Source organism: Anopheles bellator, chromosome 2 (genome assembly GCF_943735745.2).
Source record: "Anopheles bellator chromosome 2, idAnoBellAS_SP24_06.2, whole genome shotgun sequence".
In the NCBI taxonomy this organism is placed as follows: domain Eukaryota; kingdom Metazoa; phylum Arthropoda; class Insecta; order Diptera; family Culicidae; genus Anopheles; species Anopheles bellator.
The window spans coordinates 21,252,373-21,269,683 of NC_071286.1; the positions used below are offsets into that span (position 1 = coordinate 21,252,373).

The 17,311-nt window shown below is 49.4% G+C and overlaps 1 protein-coding gene across 1 annotated transcript in view; it reads left to right on the top strand.

Moving 5' to 3' along the window:
* Nucleotides 1–206: 206 nt before the first annotated feature.
* The window catches only part of LOC131207172 (MAM domain-containing glycosylphosphatidylinositol anchor protein 1-like), a 189,446-nt gene continuing 172,341 nt past the window's right edge, over nucleotides 207–17,311 (top strand). The window contains exon 1 of the mRNA XM_058199783.1: nucleotides 207–684. Coding sequence (XP_058055766.1) covers nucleotides 207–684 — 478 coding nt within the window. The remainder of the gene's footprint in view (nucleotides 685–17,311) is intronic.

The following is a 17,311-nucleotide window of genomic DNA, read 5'->3' on the forward strand; positions in this document are numbered from 1 at the left end:
CTCCGCGTACGACAGGTATCGTTGTGGTCTGGTGAGAACCTGGTTAAAGGAAGCGTTTAAGAAAGATTAAAAATTAGAGCCACTGTGCTGTAGAGGCTTAATGTAGAGGTTTCCTCGCTCCTGGCAAGACGTACAATTCAACTGACGAGAAAGAAAGGGAGAGTGAAAAGCAAAAGGCAGAGAGAAAAGTTAGGTGTTGAGTGGCAATGGCAGCAGCAAATACTGCTGCTCCACTAAGTACCGCCTGGCGGCGGCCACATCAAGCACATCCGGTGGCGGCCATTAGCGGCAGTATGATGGCGACGGCTACGACGACGACGACTACGGCGATGGTGGTGAGTGCAGGCGATGGTGCCCGTGGCAATTGTGGCGCTCAGAAAAACACTAGCAATAGTAGCAGCAACAGTAGCACCAGAGGCTTCAGCGTCGGTCTCCAGGCTGCCGCCGCTGCCGGTGCTGATCCGGCAGATTCTAAGCGCCGGTGCCGCCGCGGATCACCCAGCGTCCTCAGAGCCATCGCGGGCGGCCATCAGTGCAGCGCCACCAGTGGCCACCATCGAAGTCAACGAGGCGTAGTTAATTGCTTTCTACGATTTATTTTGCTTCGCAACGCGTCCCTGCTCCTGGTTTTGGCCGTCAGCAGTCTGCTAGTGTCAACGACAGATGCGGTCATCTCCAGTCGTGGTGAGTTAATAACATTCCTGATACTGTTTGAGGCTTTTTTTCTTTCCACTGCCTACTTGCTGTATTTGTCGGGCGTCCCTACAATGGCGCACTCATGACTCACCTTGTCCCGAGGCGGGGCGGAGAAACATTTAGTGAGGCTTACCTCCTCGTCGTGACCAACAATGTTCAGGACCTAGACCCTGGCGCTGGTCGCGGCTTTATTACACGCCACTTGCACACAGACGCACACGGCGGTTGGTTTGTCGAAGCAAATGGAGATGTTCTTGACAATGTCCGGTCGGTTTCCTATGTGTCTGTGTTTTTATCGTTGACGTGACATTAATAAATGAGACAATTAATCGATTGTCCTCAGGATATGAGGGCGATTGCGGGGTGATTGTAGTTCGAATCGCGAATACTTAAACAAACCTCAAGGAAGAGACTGACATCTCTAGTTGAGGAAGGCAGTAAATCAGAGGTTATCAGTTGCATGATGATGGTCTGTAACTCCATTGTAGTTGGATTGCACTTCACTAGACAACGGTTTCATTATTATTTAATTAAAATGAATCCAGCAGATAGCAGACGTACGTCGTTTACAAGGAACAGCAACATTCAATGCACATAACGACTTATCAATACGTTTTTGCTCTTTTTTAAGTAATTTAGAGCAGATTTGGTGTCAGAAATCGATTACTGTTTCGTATCTGAAAATTTGTTCAGGTTTTCCTCCACGTTCTCCAAAGTAAGGAAATAGTGTTGATTGATTGTAAGAATCTTTCGAACACGATGTTGTCTGATTTTATCGACCGGGAGAAGTTGCGCAGAACTAGACGTTTAGCCAAACAAACCAAACAACAAGCTAAAGCTTTGAACAAATCAACTATATGCTTTCAAATAATGACGAACTTATCAACTTTCTCGAATATTTTACTAAACCTTGGACATCTGATTTCTAGTTTGCGATTAATTAAATAGACTAGTTTCAAACGTATGTTTTCACATCGTTATCTTGTTCACCGCTCAACGCCGCTGGGCGTTGTAGTCGTGTAATGAGCTTTAATTGAATAATGATAAACTATGGAAACCCTTTTGGGGAAATTGAAACTTTTCTACCTAAAAACCTCTACTCCGAACACGAACCGGAGCCGGGGGCTGTGCCCAGCTATCGTAAAACGCCAGATAAGGCATCGAATGTCCCAAACGAACCCGCATTATCGCCGACGCTTAAAAGCTCCCTCGAGTGTCCTTCGTCGTTGCGTGGTGGTTCCACGGTGCTTCGCCGCTGCTGCTTCGGGCCAGGACAAGCCAGACTCCTGCCTGTTGTTGTGCTGTGGCGATCCTTGCAGGCAAATCGGTGCCGTGTACCGTGTCAGCAAACAGAAATCAAACGCCCGGATCAGCAGTTCAGGAAGCTAGTTTTCGGAAGGTTATTTAGTCATAAATCTCGTGCCGGTGAGAAGGCCCAAAAAAGGTGACGTTGGTTGGCCGGCCCTTCACGGCGGCGACCTTCCGATGCTTTGGAAAACGTCTTCGTTGCGACACTCTTTCTCTCGCTCGCCCTTCTTGGGTTGTGACGCCTATCTGCAAATGATTTATACTGACACCGCGCGCCCGGTTGCGTTTCGGTCGTCCGGCTTTGCTTCTTGCGGATTTCGTGTGTTTTGGGCAGAGAATACCAACTCTGTCAGTTACACAGATTGGAAAACACTCGACCCAGCGGGTGTGTAAATCTTGTAAAGTTGGAGTCAGAATTAAAAGCAGGAAAAGCGGAAGCACCCGCAAGTCCGGTTCGATTCAAACTTACCAAACAGGATGAACACGATGATTTACATCAAACGCCATTAAATTACCATAAATAACAAATTATCTCGTGTCCCGTCGTCCGTCTTCCTGGTTTGGGTGGAGCTTTCGGGCTCCTGGTGCAGCTCCTGCATCCGTCACACGTCCGCAGTTGCCTAATTTCCCGCTCCCATTAAACAATTGAAAACTTCCTAATGGACTTTCCACCCAGAGAGCCATCCATCTCTATCCATCCGTGTGTCCGTGTGGGAAGATATGCTGGGCACCCCACAAAACGATGCTGTCCGGGTATTTCGGGTCGTGGATCGCGTTTATCTCTCTATACGGCGGGTGGTGGCTGCGGCGGCAGGGTGCATTCCTTTAACCACACGAATGACAAAGCGGAGGGAACGCGGGAAAAAAGCGCTACACAAACAATCGAAACACAACACACAATGCGATGCAATCAACGGAATCGTGATACGGCCACCAGACAAATCCATTTTCTTATCCACCGCTGAAAACTTTCGCCCCTTCCTGGGGGCGCGCCCCGGTTGGGTTGGGTGGCCAGGCCACAATCGCGCTGTAAAAAGCGCCACCCCAAAATGGCGGGCGCGCTGCCGGGGAGGCTGTAAACTTTGGGCCATAAATCAAGCGGAAGACACGCGGAGAATTGGAGCGGTAGGAGCTCGTCGTTGGCCCAGCAATAATATCTGGAACCCACCCTATGTATGTGTGTAGGCGATCGTGTGTCGTACATGAGGGACCCTCGGTTTACCTCAACGTCCGGAACGATGTCGTTGGCAGGACGGTGGCTCCTTGTGCTCTCCGAGTGGAGAGTGGCCAATAGCTTGGAAACCTCAAAACCGAAACTTGGAAGCCAAGTTCAAGTTCCTTCTCTCTCTCTCACACACACAAACACTCACACATATTCTCTTCATAGTTCTCTTCGGTCTCATCCCTTCTGGGTGGATGGGTGGTTTGCGGGGTTTTTCGCCCAACGTTTCGCCTTGGCCCGAAAGAGTTTTCCGCAGTTTTCCACTAAACGACCACCAAGCCCAAACCAACTCAGAACCGGAACCCGGACCGTCACTCTTCTCTCTCACCACAGAGATTGGATGGGATCGAAACTATAAAGAGAGAAAAAAAATTAAACACCCGATAAAGGATAACGCCCGGGCCCTCGTTCCGGCTCGCCGTACGACGGCCATTTACTACATAAAATAAATGAAGAGACAAGTGAGTGTCGTCTCTGTCTCTGCCAGTGTTGGCCCCACTGCTCCTACGGTTATGGCCAAGGGCTGGAGGACGACGACGACGATGGTCCGCTTCGCCGTCGGCCCCAACCAGAGCAAGCAAATAAATGCTGACATAAATCGATCTAATGGCTGTAAATCCATTAAAGGTTAGGTTCTCACCCGAGATAAGGACCTCCTCTACGCCGCGCGGATGGTGGTGCCATTGAAAGGAACGATGGAACGAGTGAGAGAGAGAAGAGGAGCGGCACACGAAACACTGTCCGTATCTCATCCTATTATCCTGGCGTCCATTTCGATTGATCGAGCCGCTCGACGATTGATTGTTGCGAAAATGGAGCTCCTATTATTAGCGACGAGATGGTCACCGGTGCCCCCGGTGGCCACAGAGAAAAGGACTTCATCCATATCCTTCTCGGGAGCTTATAATGAATGAACCGAACCGAGGCCGAAGCAGGACGATAATGTTTTAAGCGTTTAATATCATTATCGAACGCCGGGGCAACTGCCACTTCCGGGTGAACCTTTGGTCGCTTCCGGTGCTTGATGACGCATTAGATTGGTTCTGCCATGGGTGTGTGTATGTTTGTGCGTGTTCCGGAAAATTGTTTGATGGGAAGCGTTTCTTCGGAACCGGTCCGTCTGTGGATCGGTGTCCCGGGAAGCGGATGGCGAGCGAGATTGTAGCGATGCCAAAGTAAATATTTGGTTTGTTTAGGAAAATTATTTCCACACAAATTCCATACGCCAAACGATGGCGCCAAACCAAACACAGCGTCGAATGCCGTGCATCGGGTGTCCTGTTGAGAGTGGAGCGCGGGGAACTTCACTTGATAAGGCATGATGTACCACCACGGGGTCTCGGCAAGCACTCGGTTTTTCTCGCGCCTATGTTCTTTTTGCTTCTCGCTTTCTTCTGGACCCCGCGAGACGGTTGATGAAAGCAATTACCGAGCGGAGAGCACAAGAAGCGAGCAAGAAGGCGCGGGTGCTCGTGGGTGGCACGCCGCTTCTTCATGTTTGCGCAACATCTTTCATAAGGACTCAGCCGCGTGCGCGTTCGACAAGCAAGGGCGAGGATCATAAAAAATTGAAAGAATACGGCATTACGGCGAGGGCCGAACAACACTCGAATCCTGGTGGCGTTCCGAACGATGGGTGCTGTTCTTTTCCTTCTAATTTCACGTGCCTTGGAGCGGCCACGTCACTGGCGTCAGATGGAGGATGTGCCTCCTCCGGCCGGATGGTGCGTTTTTGCGAACAATTTCCATACCAAATGTCCAGGGTGCGCTCCACACATCACGCCGGAGGGGCCGCGTGATGAGAAACTCAAACAGACACCAACACTTTTCGCAGGCGGACTACACTCGTGTGTGCGCGCAATTGGGCGTGGAGATGCTAAATATTTATCGTCTCGAAGTAATTACTTCCTGTGCGAATCCGTTTCGATTTCGGAGTCCGCTGTTATTTCGGGGCTTCCCGGAAAAAAAGGAAAGCGCGTGGCACCGACCTTGGTGGGCGGTGGCGAAGAAATGTTGCGCGGTGATTTATTCAATCTTCACCAGACTGTGTGTATCTGTGTGTGTGTGGTCGAAAACGGCCAAATGCCCAAGGACACCAACCACACGTTACAAGCGAATTGGTGACGAAAGAAAGCATAAATTTTGGGTCTATCGCAAGTGGTGATCGCTTTCTCTCTAATTTTTCTCTTTCTGTAATTTTTTGCCGCAAATTTCAAACGAGTTTTGGTGAAAGAATATTCACTATTGGCCCTTGTGATGTTCGATAACACTTTGTAAGATGAATTTGAAAAAAGAAATTTAAAAATGTAATCTGTTGTTTTGCGACGTGTCATTTGTTGTTTTGCATTCATTATTTTATAATTATCTATAGTTGATTTTCGTTTAATATACTTGTTGAAAAGGGCTTTTGGGATCGAGGTTCAATGTAATCTGTGAACGGATTCAATCACTGAGTTCGTCAAATCTGTACAAAATGTTTCTTTACCAAATATTTCGATTACTGTGAAACTAGTCTACTTTAATTATGGTAAAAGTCAGTTCAATGATACTGTTTGAAGAGCAAAAGTAACATCTAATGAAATAACTCGTAGCCACGTTTACCAGAAGCTGACATCGAAACGCTCTAACACAGAGACAAAAACGAATAAAAGTAAACTTTGACGAAGCACTAACTTCGCCACCTTCGGACTGACCCAATATTCTGTGAGTCCTTTTCGTGAAACGCCTCAAAAAACGAAAATTGCATGTCAACCGTAACGTAAATCGTGGCACGGTGAAATGAGCCGGAGCCGGAGCCAACAGCGTGCTTCGCGTGTGTCAACCTACAACCCAGGCAAACCATCGCTCGCTAATCGACGGAGACACATCAATATTTCGGCAATGAAATCGAACGTATTGATTTATGCTGAAATTATTTTTGCTTTCCGCCATCAATCCCGGTCGGTCGTTCGATCGATCGGTATGAAATGGAAAGCAAATGTATAGCAATTCTGGGCACTTCTTGTTGTTGACGATTGGTTTTTTTGTTGATGGGGGTTCAGCAATACAAAAAGAAGCAAAACAAACACGCAAATTGTAGTGATTTTGGGCGCATTTTTGGGGGGTTCTTTTCCACGCGGAAGCATTATTTCCATCATCGCCTTCACCATCAACGGCCCATTGATTCGTAGTCCGCTCAGTGTGATTGCTAAATTATGTGCATTATACTGATGGTAAGGCCTTGGCCTCTTGGAAGAAACAGGAAGCATGCTCAGCACCGTAATCGTGTTGCATCATAATGGTTCGATTCTGATTCACGGCCTTCTTGAGTGCCCGTTTCGAGTCGTGTGCGGCGATTGTGATGGATTTTCGACATTAAAAAGACATCACCCAACAACAGCCATCGAACGCAACGCAGCCGAACGGCGAACCCCAAACGAAGGGCCTGCCGAGTTTATTTGCCAACAAAAGAAGGAAGGTAGCAAGGACTCACCTCCTCCGTTGACGTCGAATCGGCTCGGCTACCGGCTGTAGCAACGCCACCGAATGGTCGATTTGGGACGCACCGAAGCAAAATGTTTCATTTTGCGCTGCCACCGGCTGCAAGGCGAGCTCGCCATTTACAGGCCGCGTTGGAAGCCTTTCTTGTGGGCCACTCACCAATGCCAGTGCCTGCCAGCCAGTGTGGTTGGTCAAAAAAGAAAGTTGCAAAATAAAATGCGATGTTCATTTCATTCGCACTTGAGCCTATAAAAATAAAATAAAATCAAACGATCGGAAATAAAATCAAATGTGCGAAAAGCTTCGAGGGCTGCTTCGGCCAGCCTGGCGCTTTTTTGGTTCCCACTGCCGGCGGCCTAACGGCCCGATCCGGTTCGACCGTGGCTTCGACACGCCGATGACGCCCGTGATGATGATGATGTTGGTAATAATGTTGTTGTTTCTTTTTTTTTGGGGCGGAAAATTTTCGCCCCGCAGAAGGTAGCCCTCCGACGCTCCGCACCACCAGCTGGCTGGAAACTGCTTTTTACGGGGTTTTCCGGTTTGATGTTTTTCAACCACGGTGGCCGGACCGGACACCGGTGCTGATGGTGCTCCACATTGGAAAACAATATAACGAAGCGATTTTGTTATACGCACCGAATGGAAAGGCAACATTATTCAATCCCATTTCCGTGCCGTGGTAATGGATCGGTTGACGGCGGTGGTGGCGACGACGATGGAATTGTATTTACAAGAAACAAGGGAGAAATGATTTTATTAGGCTCCGATTATTTCGTCCTTTCTGTGCTACGTGCTTATCTCTGTGGCTCCATCACGAAACTTCACAATTGAATACCGATACGGGCCGCACCTCGGCGCCACATCATCGGACCGGGTTGGTCGGTTCGTAAATTGATCAATTTTTCGAACCTCGTTACGATTATGTTGTAAAACGAGGCCACCACAGTAGAAATGGATAGTCCCACGACGTTGGTAAAACCCCTGAATAGAGTTTCGAGGATGCCGCGGGCCGCGTGAAGGACTGGGTGCCTCCATCGATCAATTAGAGTTTGAACACGTGGGACGCACGCAAAGATGGGACGCAGGCGTTAGTTGTAAGCGGCAGTGGCTAATGTACGCAAGTTGCCGCCAAATGGAAAATGACCCTCTTACTTCGGGGACACTCGAGGCCCAAGCGGCATTGCGGTTGTGGGGCTGAGAAGCGACACCTAATTGCAGCATGATTGAACATAATTTGTGCTAATGCTAATTTGCTGCCCAAGCACCGCGCACCGGTAATTGGCCTCTCGGTGCAATTTACTCCGGTGAAAAGTCCACCTCTTGTGCCACGATGTTGGCGTGTTCTGTTGTGTAGAGACACCAATTTGGCGTTGAAAATGGCGTTCAATGTACGTGGCTTTAATGCGCTTTTTCCAGTTTCATTTTCATTCTTTTTGAACGACGCTTCGACGAGACACTACAGCGAATTCCGTGTGCGGACCCAATAAATTGTTCACGAAATTTCGCATGCAACCCAAACGTCAGGCTTGGACCTCGGTCAAACGGCGGGTGTGTGACGGAATGCTACGTCTGGTATGTTTCGGCTAATCGGCGAAAACCGAAAAGTTGGCCCCAAACCAAACCAGCCCAAAGATGTGTCTGTGCGTGGCCACCGGGCGGCCGGAAACGATTCCTGACCCGAAGCCTGTGCACGTATGGGATTTTAATTAGACCGTGGCACCGTGGCTGCTGGCTAACGCCGATGGTGTAGCTTCCGGCCACCGAAGGTAAGGTGCAATCGGAGAGAAATTAATTAAAATTAGCATTATCCCTTTGCAGCGGGGGCTGGAGCGCATAAGCCTGAAACACTTTGGCTGATTGACGGCCGACTCCGGTTCGACAGATGTCACTGTGGTCGATGCTTGTTGTTGCTACGGGTGCCCGTCGTCCTCGCCCCAAATTGGCATTGTGCTCAGGAGTGTCGGCGAAAAGTGATTATGATTGAATTTTTGGGGCCAGATTTTTGGGGGCCCCGCCAGGCACTACTCTGGCACGTATCCTGGGTGGTGCTGCTGCTCCCAGTTCGGTGCCATGAATAAACCCAATCTAATCCTTTTGTTCCCGTGAGTATTCCACACTTCGTAGGAGGCAACCCTGTAATTGGAAGAGTCGCCCCGGAACGGAACGGGTGTCTCAAGAAACCGGTGTCCAGATGGGGCTCCAGATGGACGGCCCTTTTTCAGGGCCAAGCTCTCAATTAGCAAATGGAAATGTTACTCGTTTGCACCATCCATCACTGGGCCGGATGGTGCTCGGTGTAGAAGGACACACTCAGAAGCATACCAGAACTTCCGTCTGAAACCAGTCTTGGAGGCCGAAGGCGAAACCGATGGAAAGACGCATTTTCTTATTGTGTGGAACCTTTGGAACAAATCTCGGTTCCGATGGCAAACTGTTGAAAAGATGAACACCTCTTCATCGCTGTTCGAACCCCGTTCCGACCAAACCTCCAAAAGTATGTCAAAGGCGAAGTGGCTCAGCATATGGTGTTGTGGATGAACGTTTTGAGAAAAAAGCGGAAACTCCTGTCGTGGTTTTGCTCCATCCCGCAAGACGGTGGCGGCCGGTCGAGCGTTTCACACCGTTAGCGGACTACAAAGGACGACGCAGGAACGATGTGAATCACATAACCGGAAACAGATTGTGTTGTGCCGGAAGACAGAGAATAGAAAAGATTGGCGCACCGGGCCGAGCGATACGGGCGCTGGCGTATAAATAAGCAGCCCACCACCGAGCGGCTGTCGATTCCGAGGCCCGGAACGCCGGATCTGCAACCGATGGGCTGGGTATTATTAATATTTTCCTGAGCCAATTCCTCCTGACTTCGCCCCTTTGTCGTTCGCGCGGCTAATTCTAGGAAAATGGAAAACAGATTTTCGGATCAATGTGGTGCGCACCAGATTAAGGGGAAGGTTTGCTTTGGTTTCGCAATCGTCATTGATTCACCCGACTGAGCATTGTCGCGGCGACGAGGCCCTTAGCCAGACGACAATCTGCGGCCCGACATCAATCGTGGCCACTTTCAGCAAATCCGCAGTAGATAAAGTGCCTAAACAGTGGTTCAGAGGCACCAGCGAAAGAATTGGGCGCCGTCGGAGAGCGAACTTTTGAGTGGTTTGGCCGGCGTCGCGGCTATTCAACGGTGTCCTTCCTCCTTCTATCTTAAAGTAGAACTAGTTCACCGAAAAGACGCTCTGGGTGCGGACAGATAAAGGAATGAAGTGACTCTCGGTCGTTCATTCAGCAGCAGCAGTTTAATGAGATGAATGATTCGATCACTTTTCTTAGAAGGTGCCGGATCCGGTCGAAGGCGATCGAAGTTAGAGAAGCAGCAAGTTAAGTTGTGTTTAGCTGACAAAATGGAACACATAGCCATTGGTTAGCGAATGCGAGAGCGAGATAGAGAGAGCGTTTCGATTGCGAACGACGGCAGCTTCTGCCGTGGAATTGTCGTAGTTTATTGAATTAGAAAGAATTGTATATTCCTCACCCATTGCCTCGATACGGCCGGATGGAAGGTTCTTGGAGATGCCGACGAAGAAAACTTTCTCTCGCTTCAACCCGCACGGAGCGCTCCAGTTCGGTGTTCGGATGGCGTCAGTTAGACGCAACCGCGTCAACGGTTTGAAGGGAGCTTATTTTGTTGATTGGATTTCTCTTTCCCCTATCTGCGTGTTCCGTGTGTTCACTTTCGACGGCATCTGTCCTTCCGGCCGGCTCACGCGATCAAAACGGTGTGAAAGCCTGACTAAACGTCGGAAAAATTAAGCCAGAAAGCTGATTAGCGTCCCGCGGACCCAAAACCGGCACACGATGGCCGGCATCGATCCGAAACGAAAGGAAGAAAACGACGGGACCACTTATCGCCCATTAGACTGCTGGCTGGTGTTGCTTAGCTTTTAATTATGTTTCAGCCACCGAAGGCTCGGGCAATAAGGAGCCATTGCACGTTTAGAACGGCAATCGCATCGTCGCCAAATAGATGTTGTGTTTGGTCCATTTGTTTACCATTGTACGCTACACTGACCGCGAAGCTTCTTGGTCGAGTGCGGCCGGCACACTTTAAAGGTGAAGGATGCATCGATAATTCGATAGCCCCACTTCGTATGCTGATAAAGACGCCAAGAGCGATTGAGCGCGTAATTTGGCTTCATCTGCTTCCACCGAGTGACACACGACATCGAGCTGTATGTTGCTGTCATGTTTTATCATAATGAGTAGACCGGTGGTGTCTGAGCGAACACCGCCCAACCTTCAAGTGGCTATGATTGGCGTCGTCATTGCGAAGGTCCGAGCGGCCCGGGACGAAGATTAGCTCGTTAACTCGGGCGCAAGGACATCGGACGCTGCCCGTTTTTCGAGGCGTACCGGAGCGAAACTTGAGATTAGAACCGGCAACGCTCTCTTTCTCGCGTGCCCATCAGCGTGTTAAAGTGAACTTTTGACCATGGCACCATAAATTGCTTCTCGAGACAGACGCCCGCACCCACACAGACACACGCGCGCAGTTGTACGCGTGTGGCTCGCTGGTCATAATTTTCCCCCGGACCTCGGGAGTCAGCAAACGACGTGTCTCTCGGCTGGCCAGGACCTCCCCGGGGGGATCCTTTTCTTTCTCGTGCCGGGCTGGCGCCGGCGACACGTACGGAATCAGTTATCAGCGTACGAAGTGCGAAACATGCCGGACTTGCGAACGGCAGGAGGGTCCCAAAAACGGGACAAAAAACGCAAACGATGCTGGGCGTCGAGCTTTCCCGGGGCTCGGCAAAGATAGCGCATCAACATACTCCTGGCGAAAGAAGATATCGTCGTCCACGCGCCGCCCGACGGCATTTGGTGTTGGTGGTCTTTTTTCGGCCACTAGGACAACGATGAGAACGTGCCAGGGTTCCGGGTCGGGTTTGTGGTCCCCCGAGGAGCGACCCCGGTCGCTCGCGGTCGAGCTGGAAAGCAGGCAGGAGAACTGGCGGAGGGGTGTCTTATCCTGCCCGGCACGAGGTGTCCGTGGCCAGGGTGCCAACAGTCACATCGCTTGTGAAATATTTGCCTCCATCGTTCCAGCGACCGGCGAAATTACTCCATGATGAGACTGGGCTAAATAAATGCAGAACACATTACCATCGTCTTTCTCTCTCTCTATCTTGCTATGGTCCGAGTGAGGAGGTTGCCCGTAAAGCATGCTAGGGTAACTCCACTGTTGCTCCTGTTAAAAGGAAAAAAACAAAAGACCGTCGACAGGTGCACTCGGCTTGTAATCTTGGCACGGAACCGTGAAGGATATACGAAGAACGTCCTGCGCCGCGGCTGATGCGAGTTGTCACTGCACTAGTGCTGGGCTCCTTCAAAGTGCCCCGTACAAAATTAGATGGACCTCGGATGGATGGATGGAGTCGGCTTCTTGTTCGTTGTCCTATGCCACTTCCTTCCACTTCGGGCTGGAGCAGGAGTTTCTTGCAGAGGCCTGTAGCAGAATGCCCGGAGCTGCACATCGCCGACGGGGGGGCTGTGTTTGACCGAGACACGTAGGGCCTTTGAATTTTTAATCATTTTTGCACCGTCAGGTGGGAGCGAAAATTAAAGCGCAAATCCGGTTACCCGTGTGCGGCAACCGTCCCAGAAACGCTTCCATAATCTATCGGGTGAAGTGTTGCAAGTGAATGGAGAACTATTTTTGATGCCTAAATGGTGCTAGATGGTAAGGGAAAGGATACCACACTACTTTAAAAGCCATGAACGGCTTTGGCATTCCTCGTATCAACCTAACTTGCGACTTGGCGACTCTACTTGACATGGCATTTTCTATGTTCGCACATACGGATAATATACCTTAGCAAACCTTCATCGTGCTGGATTTCAAAAAGCAGCCATTTTCATCACCTTCAATCAAGACTATGTTATTTTCAAGGTGAGGCTTCAAATATGAACTCTTTCGTTTTTTTTGAGTTCAAACCTTTGGACAAAGCCAAAGTTGGACCAAACCAACAAGGCTTATATCAAATTTACTAACAAACGACTGTTCGTATTTAATTAGTTAAATTTCAGCTTTCTTCATTCATACATACTTTTATTAAAAAAATCGAATTTCTTTTAAAAAAATTTTCAAAGTCAGTTCAAAATGAATTATTCATCGATGCGTCAGGTTCTATTTGGTAGGTACAATTTTTCTTGAACCTAGTGATATGTGCAACGATCCCTTCTATTTGGTTTTGCCTAAAACAAAATACTTAATGATTCTAAATAAATGTTTACGGGATGTTGGATCAATTGAATTCCACACAACCCTTTGCACGAGGTGCCTCAACATACCCCAAAGGTGCTTAAACATGACACCTCATTTTGGAACCCATCAAAAACTATCTGCGGCCGATGGCACCGGGCAATTTACCTCGATCTTATAAACTTCCGCGTGGAGAGAGACAAAAAAAACAGACGGAACCTCCGGGAAAACTCAATTCTTCCGTAACAATCCCTGTCGGATCATCAGCACCGTTTCCAGTGGTCGTTAAAATTGTGTGAAAAATGGCCTTCGTGGTGTGGTCCATTTGACAGGATCTTGCAGTGAAACGAATTTCCCACCTTCCGCTCTCTCTCTCTCTCTCCCTCTCTTTCTCTCGTTCTCTCTCGCACACAGCCCTAGAGTCCTAAGTGCTGGGGCACCTACCCGAGCTATCGCCCGGGTGATGATAAATGAAAATAATCCTTCAACCACTTGTGCAGCATCGGTTGGCGAAATTCATGAACTTTAATGTGTACCGTGGGCCACTTTTTCCGGTCGCTGCCCTGCTTGCTGCCGATGGTGGTGGAAAATGAAAAATTGCATTGAACGCCGGCACGAAAGTTTTCTTCGTAAGCGTTTAATATTGTTTTTTGCGTTGCCTTTGCCGCTGTTCGCAATGCACCGTCCAGCTTATCGTCGTCGACCCCTATGGGCCCCTTTGGACCCCTTTGGCAAGCACAGCCACGGCCATCAAATAATATTATCCTTTTCCCGAACTTTTCCGAATGATTAACCGGGGTCCGAGGACGAGATGGATGAGATAAAAGCGTCCGCAGGCCATCCTGGTCGCCTGGATGGTCGCCGGCCCAAAGTGACCGGAAATCGAAAGCTTTCGGGAAGGCACAGCACCGGCGCAGTGCAAACCCTAATCGTCAATCGGCCAAACGACATCCGGAAGGAACGTGTACGTTTCTTCGCCGCCCCATCGCCCACCGGTAGCCCACGGGGTTGAGTTATTTTCCTTTCAATTTAACTTGTTTCCGCTGTCAGCCACGCTTGCGCGCGCGCGTGCTGTAAGCTCCCGCCAGCCTCTTGCTGCGCCGGTCCCGGAAGCGGAAGTAGCCGCACTGCCGGAAGAAATATCAACTTTATTAGACACTATTCATCAGCGCCAACACATGGTTGACAGTTTTCCAGGGCGAGCGCCCAACGCCCAGCGGTTCGTTAGGGGTTTGTGGGAGGACTTTTTGGGGCGCACAATATATCCTGCTTCATTTTAGTGTCCTTTTTTCCTCTAGCCTTGCACCAGTGCATGCCTTACAAGGACAAAAGTTATTCTTCGGCACTCCGGGAGTGCAGCAGATGGTTGCATCGTTTTGAGACGTCCCGCGAGAAATGCATACTTTCAGGCGTTTTCTGGTCGCTTGATGCCATAATCTTACATCGGTCGGTCACCGAAGGATTCACCGAGGGAGTGCATTTGAAGAAATGGACCACGAAGGAACCGATCCCTGCACCAGCTGCTGGTTCTTCTTCTACTTCCAAGTTTGCTGGCGATGGACGAATGCCGGTACTTTATCTTTTCCCAAACGAGCCCCACATGCTACCGATATTGTCGGCATTATGGCAACGACGACCGGTCACACTTTCTTTCAGCACGTTCTTTGTTCGTGTATGTGTGTGTGTGTCGCCACTAATCTAGTGTCCTGGGAAAAGTGGCTCGGAAAAGTCGGTCGGTGCTTGGATTTCCGGTTTTTCGTTCTCCCCAAAAATCGAAGCAACTTGAAGGCATTCCTCTGCCCAGGAGCCCTGCTGAGGTCTTAAGTCTAAGAAGGGCTTAATGGCAGGCGAGAAGAGGTTCGCCCTTCTCTCTTGCTGGTTGTTCCGATGAACGATGGTGGGTAATTAATCATCGAAAACGATATTCACTTTTGGCCCATTTCTCGGTTCCGGAGTCGTGCGTGCTAGAGGCCGTTCACTTCCAGTGGCCACAAGCGTATGCGGAGAGGGTTCGGCAACATGTGCGCATCGTGTGCACACTTTGAGGAACACATCCTCGTGAAGTGTCGCAAACCCCTGGCACAGTCCGCTCGTCGGTTCCCCTTTTTCTGCTCTCGAGCAGCTGTAGAACATCTTGTTTGAGTTGTGAAGAAATTGAGGAACCCGCCAAGAAGGAACGATCCGCCTGATGTCGGTAGACCAACTCTCCACGCTGGCGGGATGGCGGTATAGTAATTAATCATGGCACGTACGCGTTGCCCAACAAGAAACAACACGAAACTAAAGAAAAAATGACGACGTGGAAAGGTGCTGACGGGGCGAACTCCCGTACTGCAGGCACTGGAACAAGACACCCGACAGCGGCTCAACAGCTATTCAACAAAAACAAACCTTACCGCGTGTTCGAGGGACGCACCGCAGACGGTGGGGTGGAGGTTGAAAAATCTCGGAAATTCGACACCGTCGTTCCAACTTTACGTTGGATTGATGAGCAGCCCGGCGTTCCGGTGTCCTGCTGAAAATGAGCGTGAAGATTTATGATACTTTGGAATGTAATTTAATATTCATTTATTTAAATTCCTCACCGAAGACCGGGGTGTCGTAGGTCTCGCGAGGAACGGTGCCGAAGCGACACCCGTATTCCTGCCTCCGAACCTGTCGGGCCGCACCGGTTTCAGGGCGTTGATTGTGCGTCTATTGATTTTGCACCGATCAGTGTGGGGGGAGCCACTGTAGCATAAAGGGCCGCAGGGCTACGGTTCTGTTCCCTCGATGATCGTTAATGATTTTGCTCAATTATAACTTCCGATCTACGCTAGAGCGCTACGGAGGTGACAATGGCGACAAATCATCGAAATATGATGCGCAAAGTAATTAGGGAAAGAGCTGGGGCAGGCCGAGGTCGCACGCTAATGAATCTACAGGTAAAGATGTTTTAAAATATGTCCAACAGGCACATTGGCGGTTACCGTCTGCTAGTTTTGGCCGAGATTAAGAGATTTTATCCACTTTCATGTTTTGGAAAGGAAATATTTGCCAACATAAAAGTAAACGGCCCCATCCAACGGGACTCACTTGATATGGCGGCTTTTGAGAACTAATCCTACACTTTGAAATGTTACTAGGTATTTAATTTGCTTGAAATACTACTTTGTCCAAGATTAAATCAATACCATTGAATAACTATATAAAAATAGTCGTCATTTAATTCATATACTGCTTTCCTAGAAGTTGAATAACTAGAAGCGAATAACTTGAGAGGAGTTATATCGCTTTAAATGCGAAGAAAAATTCATTTCGAAGAGTGCTAAGGGCATCAGCGTAAGTTCCGCAAGTCCCAGCGTAAGCCATAAGTCCCGGTGGAAAATCGTCAAGACTCAAAAGTGATCCGCACGTGCGGTCCCTTTTTTTAAGTTTCCATGAAAACAGACGCCATTTGCTTCACCCAAAACCACTGTCAGGATCCTGGGAGCAAACCACAAATGACGTGCACACTCAATCCGGAGCAGCAGCGCAGCATTTTTCCTGCTGGTTGTAACGAAAGCCCGGAACGAAACCCGACGACCACGTCTCTCTGGCATACCGAGTGGCCACGTCACCACCAGCGGCAGCAGCAGTCTCCGGGTGCGGTGGTCAGTGGACTTGAGACCCCCATTTGGATGATGGGACTTGATCTTGGGAATGTGGAAAATTATGCTGTTAAACGGGGAAAGGCAAGTACTCTTTTCAGTCTACGCCGAAGGAATCGTTCTGCCTCTTTCTCTGGTTCGCTCTCTCGCTCTCTTGTCTGTTCGAGGTAGTCGCAACTAAGCCACAACTCTCCGTTGGGGCTGCTGTATCTTTATCAGTAACCCAACAAGCAGAGTGAAAAAACCCTTCGAACCACAACGAGCGAGGCCGAAGGACGAAGTCTCCCGCCAAGGGTACGTTTTCCGGTTTCTGGTCGTAGTCAGTTGCATGATTATTATCGCCGCATGGGTGAGTTAGACAATCGTTTGTGTCTCTGCCACACGTAAGGCCACACTCGACATTGTCGACCGTCATAAAACAACGGGCCGCTCGCCTCGGCACGTCTGACGCACGCACCGGGCATGCATAAAATTACATGCAAAATCATACCACATCACACACGCTTGCGCTCGTATCGTTTCATTGCAGCAAACAAGTCTTATTTAATTAATGGTATTGAGTTTCCTGCAAGTCGTCGATACTGACTTCGAAGTGACCACGACCGGCTAGCAAGAACTATGCACTAAAGAGCCCACGAGATGGAAGATTCCGGTCAAACTAAATCCCTTAGCGACCAGACATAAACCACCGGCGGTTCTGGGAGCTTAAAGCATAAA